This window comes from Spinacia oleracea, chromosome 1, assembly GCF_020520425.1.
Source record: "Spinacia oleracea cultivar Varoflay chromosome 1, BTI_SOV_V1, whole genome shotgun sequence".
Classification (NCBI taxonomy): domain Eukaryota; kingdom Viridiplantae; phylum Streptophyta; class Magnoliopsida; order Caryophyllales; family Amaranthaceae; genus Spinacia; species Spinacia oleracea.
The window spans coordinates 109,730,186-109,757,010 of NC_079487.1; the positions used below are offsets into that span (position 1 = coordinate 109,730,186).

Genomic DNA, 26,825 nt, shown 5'->3' on the forward strand with positions numbered 1-26,825 from the left:
TTTATCCTATTTTCTTTTTCACTTACCCCAAATCCCTCTACAATGATACCCTACCACCCTAAGGTTTTCCATTCTCTTTCCCTCGACCACTCTCTTTTCATAATAAATAATGAATAATAAATAATCAATAATAAATTATAAATTATAATTATAAATCATAAATATTTATTATTATTATTATTATTATTATTATTATTATTATTTATTTATTATTATTAGTTATTAATTAATAATTAATAATTAATAATTAATAATTAATTATTTATTATTATTATCTGCTCTCCACTACTTCGTTTCCACAACCGCCCACCTCGCCACTACCTTTGTTTTGTCCGACAATGATGGGCCATCATGACCACCTCTAACAACACCAGATCGCCTTCAATAATTATGAAGTTATGTTGTAGAAGTCTATAATTAAAAGTAAAACCACAAACATATTCAAGTTTAATTCTGAAATTGAATTTCATATACTTCGTATGTTTCATAGATACACTTTTGAATCGCATTACAATAATCAAACTATATACAAACATGATATGGTATTATCTTAACCCAAATGTAGTCTTCGTGAATTGCATTTTCTTTGTGTTTGAGCTCCAAATCATCTCCTGACTCTCTTCCCAGATTAAAATAAAAAAATTAACTCACAAAAAACAATAAACAAACATTCGAAACTAATCAACAAGAGGACAAACTCATTGAGATAAACACAACCAATAAAGTAAGAAAAGTATTAAAATTGTGGCAACAAGATCTAACATAAAAGGGTAGCGCATAACTAGCTAAATCAAATATAAAGACAATATTCAAACAAACAAGAATATGAACAAATCAAAATTCATATTTCAAAACTCTTACCTAATTTTTCTACATCGATCAAATTGACTACAATCCATCCAAATTAAGAGACGAAAATCTAATTTGTCCATTAAAATCAGAACATCCACTTCCCCTTTTTCTCTCTCCTCTCAACAGATCTCTAAAAAGAGCAATGGATGGAGACCAATAAGAGATAAAATGACTATTGAAATGTATACCTTCTTGTTGTCGAAGATCTCAGCAAACCCCCCATTAAAATTCGGCATGCACTAGTACAAAAAAGGTATGTTGCTTCACCTTAAATGCATCGAACCCAAACTTGTTTGAAGCATTAAGTAACATTTTCTTCGATACTATTTTTCGGATTGAAGCTTTTGATAGATTTTGAAATTCTATCAAATATATTGCATGGAACCTAATAAAATTTGAAGCAATTAAATATGAAATTAAACCGCCAAAATATTAAAATTTCCGCCAAAAATTAAACGCTTCGAGCCTATTTGAAAACGATGTAAAATAGTCGTTGATTTTAGGACAGCTAACTGCTCAAGCCCAATTGAGTTGTACTGTTGGACATAAGAATGATCGATTCGCCTCAGATCAAAACCACTAAACCCACGACCTCCATTACTCTCCCTTTCTAAAAAAAACAAAAAAATCCAAATGAAGAACAACCTCCATTACTCTCGAGCGTTTAACAACCTCCATTTCTCTCCACTTCTCTCCACATCTCCAGTCATAGAACACCAAAAATCTGTGCAAGATAACTCAATCAGGAAACATAAATCAGATAAACCAACCAAAATATAATACCCACCATAGTTGCCGCCTAACAAGCTGTTGCTTTCACATCAATCGGTTCTTCACTCAAAAATTCATTACAATTGAAAGGTTAGTTGCTCTATCTATTTAATTTTCTACAATTTATGAAGTAATTATTTGGTATTGTGAGTTTCATGTAAATGATTTTTGGAAAAAGAAAATCAATAAAGTTGCATGATTGCATGACTAGTGTTGTTAATGAACTTGTAAAGGATGTAATAGTTATATTTTTTTTCGTGCAATATGTTTAGGGTCTTATACGAAAAATACAAGAACTTGAGTGTTGACTAGATCTCATTCATGTGTCAAGAATTGATTTCAGCAACTACATTGCATTTAAGTTCAAAGAACACAGATGAAGTATGTGAATACATGTCAAGAGTAATGAAAGAAGCTTCTGAAAACAATCAAAAGATCCTAGCCCCATATCATCAGAATTGAAGTAAGATAATCTCTCTAATGAAAATACGTTTTATGCTGCCTTAATTTCCTTCTTTTACGAAAGTTTATTTTCTTATCTTGGTTAGAACAATACTAGCTGCTTTGTTTGTTCTGTGTTCGACACTTTTGGCATCTATCTGTATTCTTGCATGTCATATAGTCGCATATCCCGCAGTCATACAATATCTATATTTGAGAAACCCTCTTCATATAGTTTCCTATTAGTACTCACATTTTAAGATTTTCTGATTTTAATGATATACAACAAAAATTTGCTTCATTACATCTTAGTTTTATATCCACAACATCCTTACAAGTGAACCTTCATGCAATTTTTATGCCAAAAGAGACTCCTTACCTCGACACCTTTTCATGAAGCTTTTCAAGCGCTATAGTGCATATTGTTATTGACAACTATACATGCTGCACAATTTTCTTTCTTTTCACATTGAAACCCACTAGAAAATGTTATAGGTCATATACCATATAGATGGCTGAAGCCTTTTATTGATATTGAAACATACTAAGATAACTTTCATCAGTTTATCTAGATGTTATCATTGGAACGATCCATACAAGGTGGTGGTGGTGATTATCGTTGTTTCCCTTGTTAGGGACATTACCAGGAATATAGAAGGTCAATAATTATGTCATTAATAATTAAGCTCATTATAAAGGTACGACTTTGCACAACTAGGGTGCAGTAGCCTCAGGGTTCCAACAACTATAACCTAAAATCAGTTCAGGGTGCATCTTTCAAGATCTGTAAATAGTAATCCTGTATAAAGGGCATTTGATGGTTTAAAATTCTGCACATAGTTTTAAACTACAGGCCTAGTTCAGTTCATATGAAGTCAACAACGACATATTCTTCTTTAAGTTCTATCAGTAATGGAAGTATCTAGTTTTGTATCATATGATTTGCACGGGTCATGTTTTCTTAATCAATTTTTAAAAGGTGTTGATCAGAAGTTGAAGAAACAATGAACTTAAGTGGTTGAGAATTTATTGAATGAGACTTTAGGAATGTTAATTTTTCGTTTTATTAATTCAGATAAGGTAAGATTGGTTTGTATGTTAAAAACATTCGAATAGAAAGAGAGTATTAAAGGAGTAACAAGTGGCAATCGATGCAAGTTGACATCCCACGACCCTTGTTTAAAAATAAAACATTGCAAGAAATCTTACATGTTTATCCTTCAAGCATCCTTTAATCCTTCTAACAAAACAAATTATAGAATGTAGTAATTGATAAGTTTGTTAACAAATAAATTTGACTCCTATGCCCCAAGTGTTGCATACCCTTCATCATATAAAACCTAGTTAAAATTGACATTCTTGTTATTATTTATGATTTCTTTTTTCAATATAAACAATATCTAATCTTGTTCCTGGTTTATTAAACATGTAGCTATCATTGGGTTCTTCTTGTGATTTAACCAATCATAAATACAATTCACGTATTTGATTCCATTAAGAAGAAACGTAGCCTAGCAATAAGATCTGTATTAGGTAGAGTGTGGATATTATACGTCAAGGTTCATGTTTGACATAGTCCATTAATGGAAAGTGAAGATCTATTCAAATTACAATTTCTTTCAAACTTATTTAAGTAGATGATCTGTTTATATATTAGATATGTTAACATTGATTTTTCTATATTTATATATTTCTTGCAGGATTTAAAGACGAATAGGCCTTATATTAATGGACAAATGCGTGAAGTTTTAACTTGAAGGCTCAATACATTTTGGACTTTGTATTCTCCAAAAGTCTAGTACTTTGTTAGAAAAACTACTATTACTAGATATTAAGACATTTATGTATAATCGTTACAGGTGCCTACCCTTGTAGTTTTATTTGTTTTTATATATTTTGATATTTTTTACAATTTATGACATATATGTTTTAGGATGATTTTATGGATTTGGAATGGTTTAATGATTTTGTAGTGGTTACGGTTGTTGTGGTAGTTGAATTTTTTTGTTGTTGTGATTGCTTGCTATTGGAAAAACTGGTAAGCGCTTCGGAGATAGATGATGGTACTGTGGTGTACTAAATTGCCTCATTGGTTATGGAGGAGTTATTCAATTCCCTCTTTTTGAAATATTTTTAAAAATTTAAAAGTCGCACATATTGCTAAGGGCTTATGCTTGAGACCAAAGAAATTACTTCAATCAATTGATTTGAATAATCCATAAGTTTGAAGCAACTGAAACTTTTAATGCTTCGAATAATTGATAGGCGCGAAGCAATTGCTAGTACGTTTTAATAGTTGTTACAATCAAATGCTTCGAAATATTGGTAGGTGTAATGCAATAGTAATCTTAATTGCTTTGCACTTGCTCGAAGCAATTGGATACTTTCAAATGCTTCAAGTCTATTTGCTTCGCACTTAATACGAATCAATAACCCCTTTTAGGTTCGAAGCAATATCCCCTTTTTGTACTAGTGATGGTGGGGGTTAGCAGTGGTGTTGGGTGGAAGGAGAAATGGGGGCTGGAAAAGGAGCTGGTGGTTGGTGGAAGTGGTGTAGAGTAGTTGAAAATGCTTCGAAGTATATAAACACTTAAAAAATATATTTCCTTATTAATTAAGAAATGGAAATATTTTATTATAACTAATGAACTTGTCTATTTTTATAATTGTAGAGTTGCTTAGGAGCTCTAGATGACACATTCATTAAAGTACATATACCAAATGAGGAGAGAGGAAGGTATCGAACAAGAAAAGGAAACCTTGCAATGAATGTCTTAGGCGTTTGTAATCCCAATATGGAATTTATTTTTGTATTGTCCGGATGGGAGGGATCTGCACATGATAGACGTATTTTACGAGATGCAATTTCTAGGCCTAATGGTTTTAAAGTACCTCAAGGTAAATCATTAATTAAAAATTTACCGTTAAAATGACTAGACTTATTATAATTTATTAGTAACGGTTTCATTTTGTTGTATTTCAAGGTTGTTACTATCTAGTAGATGCCGGCTACACTAACTGTGAGGGGTTTCTTGCACCATAAAGAAGGCATCGTTACCACTTGAAAGAATGGGGTGATCGACAACCAACAAGTCAGAGGAATACTTCAATATGAAACATTCTAGAGCTAGGAATGTAATTGAGAGAACTTTTGGCGTGTTGAAAGGGAGATGGGCAATTCTTAAAAGTCCTTCATTTTTCTCAACCCGCACTCAGGGTCGTATTGTTATAGCTTGTGGTTTATTGCACAATCTTATTCGAAAGTACATGCCTACAAATTTTGAGGTTGATGAGTCATCAGATAAGAGTGAATATGAGGAGGAGGATGATGGTATAGGTGATGATCGAGGTTGAATACATTACCCAAGTTCGGCCATCGGATGCTTGGACTGCTTTTAGGAATAATTTAGACAAACTTCATTTAATGCTTGGAGAGCTAGACACAATAATGAAACATGATTAATATATACTAGTTGATGTTACTTTGTTTTGTTTATCCTTGTGATTGGTATGGTTGGACATGATATTTGTATTTCAATGTTGAATTAATATTCATGTTAATTTTCCTATGCAACAATCCAATTTATAATATTTTTTGGGGTTATGTATTATTTTATATTATTGATTAGGATGGATGTCAATGGTCAAATTTCTCAAAGTGGAAGGGGAAAGAATAACCGCTTATGGAAAAAGGAGGAGGAAAAGGCTCTGATCGATTGTTTGTTGGAGTTGAGTTGTGACCTGCAATGGAAAGGAGAATGATGATTTAAGAATGAATATTTGAATCAATTGGAACATATGTTGAACACTAAGTTCCCAGGTTGTGGTTTAAAGGTTATTCCTCACATTGAATCAAAGTTCAAATGGTTCAAAGACAAATATGCAGTAGTTTCTGAAATGGTGAATAAGACATCTGGTTTTCAGTGGGATGATCAACCTAATATGATACAATGTGAGAGACAAGCTTATGAAGATTTTTGCAAGGTAATTGGTCTCCCATTTCTTTCCTTTTTTGAGTTTTTTTTTCTGCTTACATTTTACTAGTTCTAATATAATATTTTATTATGTTTTCTTAGACTCATCCTAAAGCCGGAGGATTGTGGAAGACTCCTTTCCCTTATCTTAACAAGCTAGATGACATTTTTGGCATCGACCGAGCTAACGACCTTGCATCTGAGTTGCCAGAGGACTCTATCCACAATCTTGAAAAAGAGACTATTCGTCTTAGTGATAGTGACGATGAAAGTGTTTTGATCTCAATCACCTATTTTAGCTACAAATGATTCTCAAACACAACCTCCTCCTGGCAAGAGAATGAAGAAGGAAAAGACTCCAAAAAGTAATGATAAGAGGAGAACTTCTCAGTTTGAAAATTTAACAACTGTTCCTAATATGACTATTGGATTCACATGATTTATGAAGGATATGAATAGTCACCTAGCAACCATTGCAACTGCTATGAGTACAACACAAGAACGTGAGCAGGAGGTAGTTGCACAAAAGAGGATGCTACTTTCTGAGATTGGGAGTCTGCCTGGAATTACACAATATGAAGTTATAAGAGCTGCAAGTTTGTTTTCATCAAATCCTAGGCAAATGGAGATTTTCTTTTGAAGTCCCGATGATGAATGGAAGACAGGAGTGGTGCTGACCTTCTGAGCCGTCATGCTAGTTGATTAATTAATGGTTGAATTTTGGTAAGTAGAATTTTGGGTAATAAGTTGTAGAATGTTGAATTGGTAATTTTCATATACAATGGTTGACGTTTTGTAGCTTTATTTTTATTTTATTTTAACAATATGGTTTGTGCTTTTGAGTTTTGAATATTCATTAATGGCATTCTGAATGTCGTGTTAATTTTAATTCTTTCTAAAATTTATACGAAATTTATATAATGTTGCATTAGGAATGTTATTAATTAAAATAGATAAAAGTAAAATAGATTAGATTTCATTCCTCATCCCTATAAAATTTGAACCAAACAATAAGTAAAGGGATGAGATTCATTCCAGAACTGAATCAAATACAAAGTACATGGTATGTGGATTCAAGTTCCAACCCTATGACACCTTGATTTCATTCCTTATTCCAATTAGGGATGGAAATGGGTGGGATTTGGATCGGGTGGAGCATCACCCGCATCCATCCGCTCCACCCGGTCCATCCGTCACCCGCTTTACTCATCACCCGCATTCCGTCCATCCATCACCCGCGAGTGAACCGGGTGGATCGGGTGATATTCGGGTGAAAATCATAAACCACTAAAAAATCACCACCTAATAATATGCATAATTATTAACCAAAAGAAAAAAAATTATATACCTTCATTCATCTCCGAAACATATAATTATTTATTATTACGCATAACTTATAACTAAAAAAAACAAGTACTAACTTTAATGAGTAATGGATTTATCAACACATTTTATGTCTAAAGATAAATATAAATAATATATTTAAAATAAACGAGTGATGGTTTGGGTGGTAAACGGATGATGGATCGGGTGATGGATAAAAAAACATCACCCGCATCCATCACCCGCTTCACCCATCACCCGCTTTTTATCCATTTAATTCAGATTTTCATCCGTTTAATTATACCCAATGACCGGGTTCGTGGATCATCCACTGAATATTTTCATCCCTAATTCCAATTCCATACCAGTTGGGGAACCAAACGTCCTGGAAAATCTTCTCTAAGAAAAAGGAGAACAAAAAAAAGCACAATATTGGGCGAAATGCGTTGAACTTGTAAGCAAGTGTAGAAGAGGCCGTAAATTCTCGCTGTCACTTCCAGTCTTCCGCTTCACGCCACCACAGCCACCACAGCCACCACCGCCTTCCCCAATTCCATCCTCTCTTTTTCTCTCTCTTTAACAATGGCAGTCATAACCAAAGAACCCAGCCACCCACCACCAACCACCGAGAGCAACCCTATCTCCACCAATGGCGACGCCGGAGACGAGCCAGAAGCAGAAGAAAACGACAACGATGAAGAAGAAGACGTAGATGAAGCTGACGAGGAGGAAGAGGAATTCGAATCTCCAGCGACGGAAGCATCTAACATCGGTATAACTAAGGAAAAAATGACGAAGTTCGCGAATCGATTGAGTTCCGAACCGATTGCGCTAAGAGTTCACGATGTGATTATCAAGGGGAATATCAAAACTAAGGATTCTGTAATTGAAGCAGAGATTTTGAATGACCTAAAACGAGCTTCTACGCTTCAGGAGATCGTTCAAGCTACCGCAATCGCTAATGCAAAGCTTCGGCAGCTTGATATTTTCGATTCGGTTAACTTTACCATTGATTCCGGCCCGAAAGAGTTGCCGGGTACTGCGAATCTTGTTATCGAGGTTACGGAGACGAAGAACCCTCTCACTGGTGAAATTGGTTTGTTCACTAAGCCTGGGGTAAACTTCTTTTGATCACATTTTGATTTTGTTCTTTGAATTTGTTATTTCTGTCAATTGCATAGTGCTTCAAAAAATTGCTGATTTGACTTTTGGAAGTTGTTTGATTGTGTTATTGAAATTGTACTGCTTCTATGAAAATGTTGTAAATTATGAGAAGCTAACCGAATTTGGGGCAACGATAGGGTATGAGTGTCGAATTGTGGTTGAACGCAGGTATCGGCTTGGAATGTTGATCCTTTCATACAAAACCTGTCAGAAGAGTACATTTATATAATTATATAAATTACAAGGCTTAGGATCATTGATTGTAAGTTTATAACATTAGGACTTTGAATGTGGGTTTGATTGATTTTGACTGATAAACTCGTAAACGCTATGGAGACTTGTGATGCTGTTGAGGTGCAATATCACTGGAATGCTTAATTTCTATATAGTATAAATAAGGGGCTATGGACTTCAGCTTTGCTTAGAAAAAATAGTTTTCAGGTGCCGCGATATAGTTTGCTTTTATAGGTTATCAAATTAGTTGCTTAAAAGTTGTGTTCGGTAGAACTAGCTACTGGATTAGTAAACCTCCCAAATTACAATGGGTAGCTTTTCTAAAACACTAATTCCGCCATTGAAACCTTCGTAGAAATTTTACTTTAGCAAACAGGGGTTTCAACCGTTGAGTCAAAACTCTAGAAGTTCAGGAAAAAAAATCATCGTCAAACTGGGACTTGTTTTATATCTTTTAAGTATTTGGCAGGAGGTAGTGGGAGTATGCATAAATTAGTTGTCATGAGTAGTGTTGTAATCAAAACCTCGGAGAATGACTATTGGATGATTTAATGTGTTTCGTACCATAAACCAGGAGAATTTTGCAGTTTTAAATTTTTAATACGTCTATTTGGCTTAGAGTTATTAATCACTTGGACGGTATATGATTGAATTCTCCTGATACTGAACAGCTGTTGAATGCTTTGTGGAAATGTAGTTGCAGTGAGTTGGGTTTTGAGATTTGATGTTGAATATTTTTTGGGTTTCCGTAAGAGAAATTTTGTGTATATATAATTACAGAAACTCTTACCTATACGGTAGAAAAAAAGCCGTAATAGGTCCTTCGGTGTAGCATTTTTTAATGTATGTCAACAGTTTTAGGTTCCTTACCGTCTCTCTGTATACCGTAATACCCTATACATCATCTTCTATATCTGAAGATGACATCAGGACTGAAGTTGTATCTCCTGTAATAATTTGATAGAAGAGAGCTTGAGATTCCCACTGCAATTTTGCTTATAGAGGTCAAGATATAAGCAACCTCTCTGGCAAATAAAGGGGCAGTTTCTTGTACTGTACTAAAAGATTAGATAATTATATGAAAGGATTTCAAGACCTGACCATTGTATTCTTCATAGGACTTCTAAAACTGTTTTTGGTTAAGACCTCAAGGCTGAAAAAGTATATTTCAGTAGACCTGCACAAAAACAAATCTTGTGTGTTGTCTCAAGTCAGATACCAGAATTAAGCATATGGATGCATTATTCATCCATAAAGACCAGTATCTTTACAGAATATGGGGACGTGTGGGATCTGCTCAATGATTTGGAAACTGGGCAGGTCGACTCGGGAATGGTCCAACTAGAAACTGGCAAATAGTCCGGTTCTCTTTACTAATATAGGGAAAAAATTGACAAGACAACTAGAATTTTAGGTTGAAACAAGGTGTACCTACTACCTAGTTATATAATTGCATATCTTCCGTAAAAGAGGACAGCCCACACTAATTTATGACAAAGATGAGAAGTTGGTCATACAATATGATGTCACCGGCAAGTCTGCTAGAGTGCTAGATTGAAGGCTGGCAAAGGTGATGCAGGATGACGGGGACCTGTTCGATTGAGAGAGTCAGAGAGATCTTTCAAGGATGTGAGCAAGTTTCAGCTTATAGGGAAAAATATTAGCTGTTATCATTAGCAGGATAAACAGGTTAAAAAAAAAATTGTTACTGATTTGTGGTTTGCACATGCTATGGACCTAGAAGCTATTTTCTAATCCTATAGAGTCATTTGGTCAAGGGCATTAGAATCAGTGCAGAAGTAAATTGTAACTGCTGAAATTATCAGCTTTGTAACAACTCTCTGTTAACTTTTATTTTTAAGGGGTAGTGCTTTCCATATTAAGATGTATTATATGGATTTATGGGGTAGTTGTAGGCCTTGTAGCCTTATATTAAGATATATTATATGGATTTATAGTACTCTCATTCTCCATATTAAGATGTATTATATGGATTTATGGATAGTTGTAGCCTTATATTTGGTATAGAAAATACTCCGTAAAAACTTGATTTCATCTTGGTATTTCAAATGTTCAACTCTGCATTACAAAAAACTCCCATAAGTGGGGAGACAAAGTTCATTTAAAAGGGAAAATGTCTTCACTAAAAGTAGAATTTGAACTTATTACAGATCTAATTAAAGGAATTTGCAAGTATGAAAATAAAATAAAGCTTAAATTTTTTAAGATGGAGGCTAAGGCTCAGATATAGAGGAGAGGAGTTTGGTTTGAGGTGAACTCCTGCTTCCTATGTAAAGTATAGTCCATACCCTGTAGTGCTAAATCGTAAATTTCAGCTGTCCCCTTTATAGCTGAAACTTATTGTTACTTGCTACAAAACTGCAAGGGTAGAATCAACCATCAACTTATTTGAAAATTGAGTTCTGGCATGCCATCAGAATTTGACAGAATTTTGAAAAATAATCTGAAGAAGGTTACAATATTTTTCGGATACCCGATAATGGTATGTGTGATTATTATTCCTTGATTATGGTGGGTGTACTGTATGCGTTTTGCTTACCATTTTGCTTATAGGTTCAAACAAACGGAGAGGCATTTAAATTTGATGGTATGTGATATGAATAGGATCACAGCAGTTAACATTTTTTATGCCTTTGACACACTTATTCCATTTGTTTACATAGAGGTATTATTTTTCTTCCATCATTGACTTCTGCTGTTGATATACTTGTGTGATGTTGCTAAATCTGAAAATCGTTTTTATAGGCTAGATCATGGTCCCTCGAAGGAGGTTTGAAGCTGAAGAATCTGTTGGGTTATGCTGATGTTTGGGACGGATCTGTATCTTATGGATGGGATCAGACAACAGAGGTTAGTGCTGGGGTTGCACTTCCCAGATTCAGACATTTGCCTTCTCCTGTGTTTGCTCGAGCATCTCTACTCTCTCAAGACTGGCTAAAGTTCTCCTCATACAAAGAACAAGCATTAGGCTTTGGTCTTGGTTTACTATCTACTAGGAATCACGAATTGGTATACAATTTGACATGGCGTACCTTGACAGATCCATCACAAACGGCTGGTGAATCAGTAAGGAGACAGCTGGGGCATAGTTTATTGTCCTCACTGAAATACACATTTAAAATTGATAAGAGGAACTCATCTTTGAGGCCTACTCGGGGATATGCTTTTAGTTTGACTACTTTATTAGCCGGCCTTAATCCGGATAGTCGGAGTGCACGCTTCCTGCGGCAGGTATGTGTTATTCTTGTACAGATTCCTGGGATTGTTGTTTGTATGAGTTCGAGTTGATTCAAGTTATAATATTATAAATCTTTATGTACATTTAAGCATCTTGTTTCCTGCTCCCCTATAATTAATTCTGGTTCCACATTTGGAGCTGCTTTGACTGGATCAATCCTAGTTAGTGATATAAAGTCGTACAAATATTACTTTAAGGCTTTGATTTTGTCCTGCCATTCCCATTCCCATTCCCATTCCCATTCCCATGCCCTTGCTCTTTTTTATGTATTATCGATCAGGTGCTGTCCCTAATCGGTATTAGACTTGTGTCTGCACTTCAAGTGGACAAGGATGCTTTGTCATCAATCTTTAAATATAATATAAGGAGTACATCCTCCTTGTTAATAAAAAAGGGTAACGCAAACTCGTTTCTTATGAATCCTAAACTTTGACAATCTCTATTGTGAGGGTAATATTGATTCATTGGGTTGCATCAACCAGTTCTTTCTTCTCATTCGTTGCCTGATGGGTTGGTGATTTTTTTTTTAATCTTTTCCTTTGCATATACCAATGTGAAGTCTATTTCTGGACTTTTGATGGCCTATAGAAACTTTTGATGTACTTGATAGGTTAGATTTTTCCTTTACCAGCCCGAAGTGTATTTCTGGACTTTTGATAGCCTACAGAACTTCATATCCCTGCACCTGTCAATATTTTACTTGGTGAATGGATGAGAGGCTTAAGTAACAATTTTTTTTTGTTATCCTTGGGAATGAACTTTTAGCAATTCTATGAAATTCCTCTGTAACACTATGTTGGTTATTCAAGGACTTGGTTTGTAGACACCCATGGTATCTCTTAATGAGTTAATGGCCTCATGCACTCATTTTGTTCTTGAAACTCAATATTGAGTTGCTCTGGGGAAAACTTTAGCATATAAGGTAATAGGCTTCATGGACCTAGTCCTTTAATTCATAGAAAGGCTCGAGATTTCTTTCGGTATGAGGGATTTGTTTATCTTCTAAGGTCTTTGATTTAGTTGTATACCTGGGTATCTGACTCCGATAGTGGAACCTATCATTTGTTTGCTTTTGTCAGTGACATTTGGGTAGTTGATGTCTATGCCAATTTTACTAACTTGAATACTCGTAATATCGAGTGGACTATTTAGAGTAAATTGTTCCTATGATAAGAGTATAGACAATTATAGTGCATTAGGTTACTATTTACCATATCTTTCATGATTTGTCAACTTTGTTTCTTGTCCACTCTACAACCCAGCTGCTTTGATAGATTTGGTCGATCTGTGAATTATGAGCTGGAGCCATTTTAAGTTGATTTTATCAGATCTGCTGTTCAAGACAATTCTAAGTCAGCTATTTTGCTTATAATATCCTCAACAGGAGTGTGATTTCCGTTACGCACTGCCATTGGGATTTTATCACGCTGCACTTAATCTTGGGGTCTCTGTTGGTCTTATTTTTCCATGGGGAAGGGGATTCTTGGATAGACCATCATCTCTGCCTGATAGATTCTTTCTGGGTGGCAATACTTCACCAGTTTGTTCATTGGGAGGGCCAAGTTCAGTGTTGGGATTTAAGTGCCGAGGGCTTGGACCTACTGAACCACGGAGGCAAACTAGAGATAAACCTGATGGTGATTCCGAAGTTGCTGCTTCTGAGAGGGATGCTCTTGGTGGAGATCTTGCTGTCTCTGCATTTGCAGACCTTTCATTCGATCTTCCACTGAGAATTCTCAAGGAAGCTGGGATCCATGCTCATGTCTTTGCTTCAACTGGTAACCTTGTCAAATTAACAGAGAATGAGTGGCGCAAATTTTCGCCCAAGAGTTTCATGCAGTCATTTCGAACTACTGTTGGATGTGGGGTCATTATTCCCACAAAACTATTCCGTATGGAGGTTAGTATGTTTCTCCAAATGATTACCAATGTGAGAAATAGATATAAATAAAAGCTCAATCCTTTTTATGGCAGAATGCAGTAGTTCTAATACCTTCATCTTCAGTTTTTCCACATTTCTTATAGCTTAAATGATCTTAAACTTGCTTTCTTTCTCATTGAACAGGTTAATTATTGTCATATTGTGAGGCAGTTTGAGCATGATCATGGAAAAACTGGTGTGCAGTTCAGCTTTTCTTCTCCATTTTGAACATCGGAAAGAAGTTGAGATTCTTTTGGCATTTCAATATTGTACAAACTTCCCTAACTTCTTTTTGCACCGTGATTTTGACACTGAAAACTTGTCTTTAGACCGAGAATGCAGTCGAGTGCTTTCTCCAAGCAGGGAAATGAGAAAAATTGTTGCATTTTGTTATAAAACTAATTCATGAATAAAAGAATGTTGCTATGGAATCTTGAATTTCTTAGGGATCCCTATGCATTCAGGGTTCTTGTCTTCCTGTTGCAGCTACCTAGTTAGGTTTTCCTACTAAAATTCAGTCCTATTTGTCTAGAATTGACTTCCAACTTACTGTTGGCAGCCATGGCAGATCATTCTGAAGGATATTCTGTTCCAATAGGTTTAGCCAAAATTTGTCATTTACCCTTTACCTCCATTAGTTTAACTTTTGGTTTTTGGACTGAGAATCTCAAATTATTATTGGTATTTTGAGTAAGAAATACTCAATATAGGTGATTTTTGGCAGATAATTATGCAAAGTTAGATGTTTTCAAGAGATTTGGATTTTGGACCTTTGATGATTATTGATTTATTATTGCTGTTTTGGGTGTAAAAAACTTAAAAACATACCAATAGGTGTGGAAAGCTGTTGACTGCTGGTTTGACATCCCAGGTTGTAGTATTTGATTTTTGTGTTCATGTACAGCTCAGGAATGAAATTTCCTTTAAACTGGAAACTGGAATTGGACCAGGCAACATGGGTTTGCATTTACCAGGTAAAGAGAAATGTTAAAAATCCTTATTCCAGGAAATAGCTGATTATTAGAGACAGCGTGTTGTTTTAACTGAAGGTTCTGCTAGAAAGGGTTCCAATATTTTCCGTATGAGTTATCAAAATAATTACTCATATTAGACACCCAATGGCCTGTTTGGTATCGTATTTTGTTTTCAGTTTTCTGTTTTTAAAAAAACTAAAAATCAAAAACCAAAAACCAAATATGAAAATAACATAAAATAGTTTTCGGTTTTTTTGTTGCCAGTTTTCAAATTAACACAATTATGATTATTTTTGTTCATGAAACAATCCAAGTCTTATGATACAACCTAAACACCAAAAATTGAAAACTATTGGTGACAACGAAAATAATCCGATTTTGTTTTAATTGAGTACTCCCTCCGTCCCGGAATACTCGACCCGGTTTGACCGGCACAGAGTTTAAGGAACTTGAATTGACTTATTTAATTTAATAGGTAGTAGTTGATAGTGGGTATTATTTTAATGTAATTAGTGGGAGGTGGGTTAAGAGGTGGGGTTGGGGGAGAGTAGAGGTTGAATTTTTAATTATTTTTTGTATGGAGTAGGGGGTAGGTGGGTTAATAGGGGTGGAGTGAGAAATAATACTTCCTCAATTCTTTATTAAATGACACAATTTTTTTGTCACGTTTGCCAATGCAATATTTCAACCATTAATACCTTTTATTATTAATGGTTAAAAATTATAAAAGTTTGATATTATAAAACTATAGGATGAGACGATTATAACAAGACCCCACATGACTATATTTTTTGTTAAGTATAAATCACAATTGATGGTCAAAGTATATTATATGAATAGTGCCAAAAGTACAATTGTGTCATTTAAAAAAGGATGGAGGAAGTATAATATTGTTAGAATATTTCCATTTTTAAAAACAGGCCAAGTATTAAGGGACGGCCCGATAAGGAAAACAGGTCAAGTATTCCGGGACGGGGGAGTATATATTATTCATTTCAATTTCATACTCGTTTCTTTTCCTCCATGATTCACCCTTCGTATTCCTATACATATGTACGTTTCGTTTCTCCAGGTTTATCTTTTCTCAAATTGAAATCGACATAATATATTGATTGGCAAATCAAGAATAAGTTAGTTAGTCTTATTATAAGTATGTTTTGTCGTGGTATTGAGCTTGAAAATTAAATTAAGAGCAACTTATCAAGTTAAGAAGGTAACACTCAACTAAATGCGTCAAACACGCAAAGAAGAACAAGAATACTTTAATTTCAGACAAACAAAAGACTACGATGCATGCAATTATTATTAAATATCGTTAATTAATATTTTGGGTATGATATTATTCCCATCTGCTATCACATCATTCTTGCATATGCATGCTCTGATACTGTGGTAAACTCTACAAATTTGGACCCTATTTTTGGTTATTTATTTATTTGGTGGACCATCTATAGAATAAAATTACAATCATTTATGTAGTACACCCTCTGTTCCAGAATACTCGCACCGGTTCGAGTCGACACGCTTGCCAATGCACAACCAGGGGCGGATCTATTTAGTTCCCAAGGGGTCCAAAGGGACCCCTATTATTTTTGGAAAAAGCCTATAAAATTGATGTTGGGTAATTAATTGCACTTGAAATATTTAAGTTATAACCTGGGTTCGAATCCAAGTAACGGGAGGCTAAATATGATTTTTAATCCCCTTCTTTTTTGTCTTTTACTTGTCCTTAGTTGATCATCTAAATTCCTCATGTTTACTTTTTCTCCTTTTCCTTTTACAAGTTGTTTTTCCGTCATTCCTTTTTAAATTTTTTTTTACCTATAATGGTTCATGATTTTGCTTTTACAAAAAAAAAAAGTATTGTTATTTTTTCTTCAAAAAAGTTTTGCAATTTCCTTAACATATACTTCTAATAATGTATTTTTATACTCCACTTTTATAGAATTATAGTTGCATTTTTCTTAGACTTGGAGACTTAATCAATTCCTTCGTATATAATAGCATAATGCCCCATAAGCGTTAAGAATGATGTTCCTTTTTCTTATTAGTGTTTTCGTGTGCCATTTGTTCAGTGACAATTATTATAATAAAGTAAATCTCTTTCAAATTATGATAAACTCGTTTTTTTCATTTTAAAATTGAAATTGCGCCAAATTATTGTTGTAATTTGAACTAAGTGTTGAGTTTTATTGTTATGAAAAACCAAAATTAAAGATCATAAATCCTCCACGTATTTTATTATAACGTTTTTAATATTTCGTCTACTTATCTCTCAACTTTAACCCCCTAAAATGAGAAAATATTATAAATTATAAAGCAAATAAAAAAAAAGTTTGGACCCCATTTATAAATTCCTGGGTCCGCCCCTGTGCACAACTTTAACCACCAATATCTTTAACTACATATTATAAAAACTTATGAAGTATTAATATTTTGAAAATATATGTTAAGATGAAGCCAACAATATATTACTTCGTATATGCTAACTTTTGTTCTCATATACTAGAAATAAAATAGGGTCAAAGTGAATTATGTGAATAGTGCAAAAAGTCAAACCGGTGTGTGTATTCCGGGACGGAGGGAGTACACCGATCCGTATGGTCTAACGGCCACAAATTAATGTGAAACGTTGATACCTAATCGGCTAATTTCATGTATTTGAGAATGGTACTCCGTACGTCATTTGATATCCAACACTAAGGCCTGTTCTTTTTGGCTTAATTTCAGTTTCAAGACTTATTTAGCAGTTCAGTTCAGTTCAGCTCAGGAGCATTTAGTTCAGTTCAGTTCAGTTCAGTTCAGGAGCATTCGGTTCAGTTCAATTCAGTTCAATTCAGTTCAGTTCAGTTCAGTTCAGCTCTAAAGAACAGGGCCTAATTAACATAGCGGAGTAAGATGAACACACATAATCCAATACAGTGTATACATTTAAATATTAATTAATCAATCGATGATATACACACAAATTAAACATGAATTCACAAACCTAATACGTAGGAAAAGTTACTCCGTAAAGAGATGAAATATCAATAAATAGGAAAAATAATGACGGCTTGCTCTCTAGACGAACAAGTTGTTATTTAGTTATTTAGAATATATAAGTGGGGATTTAGTTTAGTTGGAAAAGTTTTCATGGAAGAGGTGGTACCCAGTGGGATCGAATCTCTCATTTGTCGATCTTGTTTTTTGTGACTTTCTCTACACCAAAAAATAGAGTAGATTATGATGACACCGCATTGGCATGCATTATGCATAATTAATTACCCCACCCTCAATTTCCACTGTTTTATTTATATCAGTTCTAAATTGCATACTACTCTGTACCTCCGTTTCAAAATGATCTTTACACAGGGTGTTTTAGTCCGTTTAGTAATATGATTTAAACATTGGGTTTCCATTTAATAATATTATTTACACTTTGCTTTTTGAACATGGAAAATTACTATCTTACCCCACAACATTTACAACGTTTCACTCACTTTCTCTTATTTTAAACATTTTTTCCTTACACCCATCCACCCTTTTACACATCTATCTTAATTGCTTTATCCTTGTTTTATTATATTTACTCTACTTCTTACACATTTTTCCTAATTTTTTTTTAAAATATTTGTGCAAAGAGTAACCGTAAAGATCATTTTGAAACGGAGGTAGTAAATAGGTAGTACTTCCTCCGTTTCAAAAAGATCTTTACACTTACTATTTGCACGGACTCCGGTGCAATGTTTGACCGTTAATATATCCAATTTTGTATGGAAAAAGTTTATAAAAATTTAATATTCTCAAAATGAATAACGAGACCAATCTAACAAGATCTTACATGTAACATTTTGATGTATATAATAGTGGGAATTTACGGTCAAAGTTTTCATACTTTGGACACATTTTCCAAAGCGTAAAGAACTTTCTGAAACGGAGGTAGTACATTTTATTACTCCGTAATATTTTACTGCATAATTCGTATATTTTGCAAAACATTAATGTCTTGGCTTCCAACGAAGCCCTTCGTCCGTTTCAAAAATGATCTTAATTTACACTTTTTGTTTTAATCCGTTTTATAATGTTCTTTACATTGCAATTTATACTATTTTTTAACGGAAGGTTTTTCAATGGCTACGGTAAAAGGATAGCCATTGTAATTATTTTCAATCCTAACCCTTAAGTTTTTGGAGATTAATCTTGTCCATCCAATTGTTTGACTTAAGATTTTTCAAAAAGATAATTTGTCTTTTTTTGAAATCACACAAAATTTTTAAAAAAAAAAAAAAAAAAATTAAAAAACAAGTGAATAACTGCATTTATACGCTGAAGAAACTGCTTTAACCTCCAGAATATTGCATCTCCATTGATGCATTTCCAAATATCTCCATAACTCCATTAATAATCTGCACCTTCTTTAATTTTTCTACCACTATTTTCTTTTCTCTTCCTCATTCTACCCTGTTTTTGAAATCGTCAATTTCTTTTACGCTATTCGTGAAATCAGAATAATGTTTTGATCCAAAATTAAAAAATAATTAGGATTTTGAATCACATAAATAAGAATCGAAGCAAGGAAAAGATGGAGAAGAACTCGATTGTTTACCATAACCCTTATTTACACAAACAAAAAAAGAACGAAGGAACTGATTTTTATTTTTATTCCTTAAAATATTTAAATACAAAGTAATTTTTTTTAATATGAAGTCAATCTAATTAATGGTCCTGATTTAATATTAGAAATTCAACGGTTCTGATCAAAAAACAATAGCGGCTACATATTTAATGTAGTCATTGTAAAATCATCCTTTTTTAACATGAAAATTTAGTTACCTTTCTTAACCCACAACATTTACAATTTCTCTCAATTTATTCATTTTCTATGTTTTTACATATTTGTCTTATTTTATCTATATTTTATTATATTTATCCATCTTTTTATTGCACTTCCTTTTTTGTCTTAATATTTATGTAAATAGTAACTGTAAAAATCATTATAAAGCGGAGGTAATAGTTGTTAAGCATGCCTCATCTGTACGAGTATATAGTACTAGTCTTATATGCACGCGATGCGTGCGGGAGTATACATGTAAAAATTAAAATCGTATTATTACAACTAATCATCACAAACAATACGCAAGAAAAAAACTATTCACAAAATTCATCTAAAAAAAATTAGACATCATTGAAAGTATTCGAAGAAATTTATTTCTTATTTAAAAACGTATTATGTACGCACATATGGCTTCTGAGTCATGACTAATCTCTATAATAGGCTAAGACCCTATTATGTTGGAAGTTTGGAACGAAATAATCTAAACTAAACTAATTCAAGTATAGTTAATTGAATTGAAATGAACAGTACATATCACAAATTAAACTGAACTTTCCAAAAAAAACATAATAATCAATTTTATCCTCTTCCTTGAAAGAGTTGGGCTTTTTTGAAAGCAGCAATGCAGACTTGTAGGCTTGAATGTCCAATATCCACAAACACAATGTTAATTGGGTCATTTTCAGGAAGATATGTCTTGTAGATTCCCTAAGCCAATGCATTATCCGTGGTTTAATGAATCAATCTCAAAGGATGCAATCCAGCAATTGTAGTTGCATCTATGATAGCTCTTTTGCAGATCAGTGAAGTTGGGATTCCAATGCAGCAATCAACAACTGTTGCATTCAAATTTTTTCTGCTATTTGGTTTCTCCCAGGCACCTTGATCAAGGAAATTCCATCAGGACCTCAATTACCTTGAATGGCATGGATTTGAGACTCCTTTGCAGCTCATGATCAGAAAAATGCCGACTTATTAATCTTTTAATCTGGGAAATAGTGGTTTTGGGGGCTCATCATTGCTGATGTAGCTCCAGCTGTCCCAATAAACCGCTGCTTGTCACCAAAGCAAACAATTGATGGCGTTTCCCGCTTTGATTGATCATTAAGAACAACATCAATTCCTCTTTGCCAAAATCAAACCCAACCACAATCATCTTTAAAGCAACACGCGGTCAACCTGAAAAGAACAAAATGCATAGGTGTCAGGTCTTTCGTATAATTCACTAATCCACACTAAACTATAACATGACGGGAATAAATCCACACTAAAACTATAACATGATGGGAATAAATGCAGTTTCCTAGAATCAAATGTCAACGCACATAATACATGCAGATCATTTAAAAAAAATAACACAGCTTGTTACTTCTTAAAAATATAAAGCATCGCGTGCTGGGTTATATTGTGTGCTGGTTTATAATTGTGTGCTAGACCTATTCCTTCAACACCAGCAACATTACAATTTCTATCTTATAAAAGCATATGCATAGCTATTTGTCCTACTAATGAAATTTATAAGTTTTATCTCTATCTTATAAAAGCATATGAAGCTAAGTTTTATCCTCTTCCTTGAATGTTTTTGGAAGAGTGCAATAGCTTATGTAATAGAAATAACTAAGTTGTTTGCTTGAAAAACATGGAACTAATGTCCATAACAACCTTAACCCCAAAGTAGAGGAAGGAACTTCCCAGACTGCCACCTTTCATGTCATCTGTTTTATCAAAAAGTAAAAGATATAGACTGTTGGACCATTCCATTCATTACCTTCATCTCAACTTCTCCCCTACTTGGTAGCTCTAAACCACAAAGCCAATATCCAGTTTAAGAAAAGGACTACTACTCCTCTTTCGCCTATTTCTCTAACCCCCAATTTTTGCAAGAGACAATCTGTCCAATGTCCATCACCTAGCCAATATAAATAAGTGCAATATACTACAATAGTCATGTTAGACGTTTATGCTTGGTAAAGTACCTATGAAAGTGGCATTATCAAATTTCAAATAGAAACAAAGACAGAAATAATAACAATGCTTGTATGCCTCCAACTCCACGTGCCGCGGCCCTAGGATCATCTAGGCCACGCTGAATCACCCAACAAACTCTATATACACTAAATTAGATAACATATTGAACCAAAATTCTACCAGCAACAACTACATAGGTGAGACTCACATTTAGTTTAAATGCATAAATCAAAAACCATTTAAGGAAATACATATAACAGATTACTTTTCGTCATCTCATTAGACTGTGGTGATATCACAAATTGTTCTCGAGAACTAATGAGAACAATAATTTTAAAGCTAGGTTAGCCATCTGTTAAAGCTAGAAAAATCTGGTGATATCACAGAAAATGAGTGTGAGTCTGACAACTAATCTATTTTTCTCATTAGTTTACACATTTTCTAACTATTGTGTATTCGCAATATAAACTATTAGATTACATTGACCGTTCATTTAAGGAAATACATCCAAATTTGGAGTTCCATCTCATAATTAACTAATTGAGCAAAAATCAAAAGCCATGATTACCCAACATGCCTAAACAAAAACCAGTAGCTTAGTAGCACTACAACAACCTGTGTTCAGCATAATTAACCATCAAACAAAGCTGCAAAAAACGTGTAAACTTTTTCAAAAGATAAAAGCTCCAGAAGCATGACGGAAAGCTTCATCCAACTGCTAGTTCACAAACATAAGGATTCAATAGACCAAATTGTAACAGAGTAAGAGCTCTTAACATTCAGAAATCAGAACTCTAGCCTAGACCCTAACATTAGCTAGGAGGGATCCTAAGTGTGAGGTCCAAGGATAATCTGATATTAGAATTGAAGGAGAATAAGACCCTCGGAGAGAAATTCCAAAATCTCTATTACATAAAGAAAAAAGAGAGAGTACTGAATTAAATTCAAAATTCATACCTTGTACTCGTAAGTATCATCAACGTAATTCTTAGAGTACTGGATCTGACCCTCTAACTCCACCGCAATTGGGAATTTAAGTCTGCAATACACAAAATCCCATTCATTTTACAAATTGCTATATATCCTAATTTCATATTGATCAGCTAAAAAATCATAAACTCAAAGTAATTGGGTTTTTTTTAAGAGATACCCATATGAGAAAATGAATCAAATTGACCGAATACATGAAGAATTAGAAATAAGAATATAATTTTTTTTTTCATTTGAGTGACAAAAGATTGTATTTTTCAATCAAATTAGCAATTAAAAAAAACGGTAAGAGGATATTCATAGTTTCATACCTGATGAAGAAGTCATTGCCTATGTAAAAACTTCACCCAATAAAAAAATTCCAACTACATAACACGAAATTGACATAAGTAAAGCAAAATTGAAACCCTAATTAAAACCCTAATTAATCGAAAATAAGAAATTGGGAAACTCAACTGGTTAGATGATGATGAGGGTTTCGTTTTTGAAGAGATTCAACTTGAAAAGGGTCGATAGATGCCGCCTCCTTCTCCATCTCCACCAATTGATGATTAGAAAACCTCAATAACACAAAGATCAAACGAATAAGAACATAAGATTTAATCCGAATTTACCGAATCTTTTAGTGTGGAGGTTTTTCTTTTTTTCGAGAACTTTGAAGTTACTGGGGTGATAGAGTTGCTTCGTTTGCTCCTTTTCTTTTTCCTTTTCTCTCCTCCCTTTTCCATCGCCTCTTCTGGCAGTAGCAGCGAAACCTCGAGGACGGCGGTTGATTTGCGGTTGCGGTTGTGGCGGAGAATGAGATGTATTGGTGGGAATTTGAGTGGACGAAATTGTTAACGTTAGGGTTTGGGATTTGAAAGGGAAACCCAAATGTAGCGGTGGAGGGAGTAGCGAGTGAACGACGAAGGGCTTGAGAGTGAAAGATAAAAGGGTGTTTTAGTCTTTTCATGGGGACACGAAAAGTGTTATTACCGAAATGCCCTCAGCTGTTCCTTTATATAATAGAGATATACGTGTAGTTGATAATGCATGTGTTATTAGAACTTATAATTAAGTATTCAAAAAAATTAGAAGTATAGAGGAAAAGACAGACATACCTATTGTAAAGAGATACGAAGATCCGCATAAATAGGGTCACGTATTTTTAAACTACAAAGGTGTAAATTAGAAGTTGGCAGGGGAGAAAAATATGAGAAAAAATAACAAAATGACAATGGAACGTACTGTTGGGAGTTGACTTTACAGCTTGTTTGATCAACACTGAATCTCACTTACCAACGAATTATTCTTCAAAGTTGCATGTTTTTTTCAGCTATGTCATCAAGCTAAATCATTTATTCTGGTCCTGTTTGATTAGGAGTTGTTAGCTGTTAGCTGATAGCTGGTGTTAGACAATATTATGTAAATAATATTGTTACATAATTAGCCTTGTAAATATATTACGCTTAGTATTGTAATTATAGTAGGTATCTCTGTAACCCTAGTATACCGATACTATATATTCTGTGAATAATCAATACCAAGCCTTCAAGGCAGTATTCCTCCATCTATCATGGTATCAGCCTAAAACCCTAAACCACCGCAACCCTAATCTTCTCTCTCCTAATCTCTCCCATACATCTCTTCTACAGACGCCATGGCTAAGGATGACGAAACACCAAAATCCTCTCCCGTTTTTCACCCTGCTCTCGGCGTCACCAACATCACGAACCTTGTTAAACTGACGCTCGACGTCAATCAGGTTCAGTATACTCCCTGGGTTACTCTCTTCCGCAACACCGCAAAGGCATATCACGTGTTTGACCATATTGATCCTACGGTCCCTCGACCAATGGACATCGATGACAGCTTGTGGGAACGCCTTGATGCAATTGCACTTCAATGGATATACGGTACAATTACTACTGACCTTCTCTTCAAAGTTCTGGATGACAACGCAACGGCTATGGTGGTTTGGGATCGCTTGCGTAAACTTTTTCAGAACAACAAGGGCACCCGCGTCGTGCACCTGGAAAACCAATTTGGTAACACTCGTTTACAGGATTTCTCGACCCTCGACGAGTATTGTCAGGCCTTGAGGACCATTTCGGTCCAACTTGCTTCCCTAGGCCATCCTGTATCAGAAGAACGTCTAGTCCTTCAACTCGTTGCCCGCCTCACTGATGAATATAAGACCATTGCCACCATTATTCAACAATCTGTTCCTCTCCCGTCGTTTGAAGAAGCCTGCGACAGTCTAGACTTGGATCGCCGGAGTCGCGACTAGGGATGGCAACGGGTAGGATCTGGACCGGATCCTATAGGATCCAGATCCAGATCCGTTTTTTAGGCAAGGATCCAAATCCTACCCGGATCCGCTGGGTAATGAATTTGAGGATCCAGATCCAGATCCAACGGATCCTACGGATCTGGGTCCAAAACGGATCCAAAACGGATCCTAACTTATTTTTTCATCAAACGACCTTAATTTTCATTTTAACCTTAAAACGATAAAACTTCAATAACAACGCTATTTGTCCATACAAGCATTCACTAAAATAAAATTTAACAAATCCAACATAAATAATATTAAAAGTTCAATAATACTACAATTCTTAAGTCTTTATTTTTATATTTTTATATATATTTTTTATAAACAAGGGTAAATGGATCCGGATCCGGGTAATGACTTAGGACCCGATCCAGATCCGTTTTTAAAACCAAGGATCCATATCCTACCCGGATCCGTCGGGTCCAAAAATTGAGGATCCAGATCCGTTGAAAACGGATCTGGATCCACGGATCCGGGTCGGGTCCATTACCCACTGCCATCCCTAGTCGCGACCATTCCATGCGCAGTGACGGAAAATCGTCAGCCACCGTTCTCGTTGCTCAAGCTGACTCGACGCCTCCTAACACTCACCATTCTCACTCTAACAATGGGGGTAAGGGAGGCCGGGGAAACAAAAATTACAAGGGGAAGAACAAGTGGAATAATAATTCAGGCAACAAGGGTGGCGGACACGGCAGGGACAATCACGGCGGCAATGGCCGTGGCAATAATCAGCAGCAAACATTCCCCATGGTTCCTTATTACTGGGCTGCTCCTTATTCTTATCCACCTTGCCCTTATCCAACTCAACCACAAGGAGGATGGAGACCACAACAGGCCCAAGCTGGAATATTGGGCCCAGGCCCACGTCCTTCTCAGCAAAGTCAGCAGGTCTTTTTGACAAATGGGTATGGCTATCAACCTTATGGGAGTGGATTTCAGCCCACGGAACTTCCCCAATTCTTTAATGCAATGAATATACAGCAGCCCGATGATAATTGGTATATGGATACCGGTGCTACTTCTCACCTCATGAACAATTCAGGTATAAATTCCTCTGTTGTTAATTGGCGCAATTTAAATTCATATATTATGGTTGGTGATGGCACAAAAATACCAGTTAGCGGTTCGGGCTCTACCACATTTCCTGCACCCCTACCTCCCCTATCTCTCAAAAATATTCTATATGCTCCTAACATCATTAAAAATCTCATTTCTGTCCGACAATTTACATCTGATAATTCTGTCTCTGTTGAATTTGACCCTCTTGGTTTTTCTGTGAAGGACCTACGGACGGGGGCGATTTTGACCAGGTGCAATAGTGTGGGAAATCTATATCCAGTGTCTTCTACTACCTCCTCTCCTACCTCTTCCTCAACATTTGCTGCTCTTTCACCAGATATTTGGCACAACCGTTTGGGACACCCGGGCACTCCCATCATTAGTTTTCTTAAGAAAAACAAGTTTATTCAATGTAATAAGGAAAATAGTTCCACCATTTGTTATGGTTGTCAAATGGGAAAACATTGTCGTCTCCCTTTTTCTAGCTCTCATAATAGAACATATGCACCTTTTGATATAATACATACTGATCTTTTCACTTATCCTATTAATAGTCACACTGGTTTTCGTTATTACTTGGTTTTCCTTGATGATTTTTCCCATTACACATGGGTCTTTCCACTTAAATCGAAAACAAGTGTATACTCCACATTCGTGCATTTTCATTCATATGTTCGAACTCAGTTCGGTCTCTCCATTAAATCTTTACAATGCGACAATGGACGTGAATACGATAATGACAGCTTTATTCTTTTTGGTAAA

General features: G+C 34.9%; 2 protein-coding genes and 1 long non-coding RNA gene across 3 annotated transcripts; all 3 read left to right on the forward strand.

Annotated features, from left to right (window-relative positions):
* Positions 1 to 1,805: 1,805 nt before the first annotated feature.
* On the forward strand, positions 1,806 to 4,002 carry LOC130466109 (uncharacterized). The gene is made up of 2 exons (XR_008926129.1): positions 1,806 to 2,086; positions 3,765 to 4,002. It is a non-coding gene; the product is annotated as an uncharacterized lncRNA (long non-coding RNA).
* A 3,729-nt stretch (positions 4,003 to 7,731) lies between these two features.
* LOC110781876 (uncharacterized) lies at positions 7,732 to 14,370 on the forward strand. The gene is made up of 4 exons (XM_021985928.2): positions 7,732 to 8,477; positions 11,526 to 12,011; positions 13,403 to 13,918; positions 14,084 to 14,370. The coding sequence occupies exons 1-4, from the start codon at positions 7,944 to 7,946 to the stop codon at positions 14,165 to 14,167; spliced, it is 1,620 nt and encodes a 539-aa protein (XP_021841620.1). The 5' UTR covers positions 7,732 to 7,943; the 3' UTR covers positions 14,168 to 14,370.
* Positions 14,371 to 24,326: 9,956 nt separating this feature from the next.
* On the forward strand, positions 24,327 to 24,956 carry LOC110781811 (uncharacterized). Its single transcript, XM_021985862.1, has one exon. It carries the CDS (start codon positions 24,327 to 24,329, stop codon positions 24,954 to 24,956), a length of 630 nt encoding a protein of 209 aa, XP_021841554.1.
* Positions 24,957 to 26,825: the final 1,869 nt, after the last annotated feature.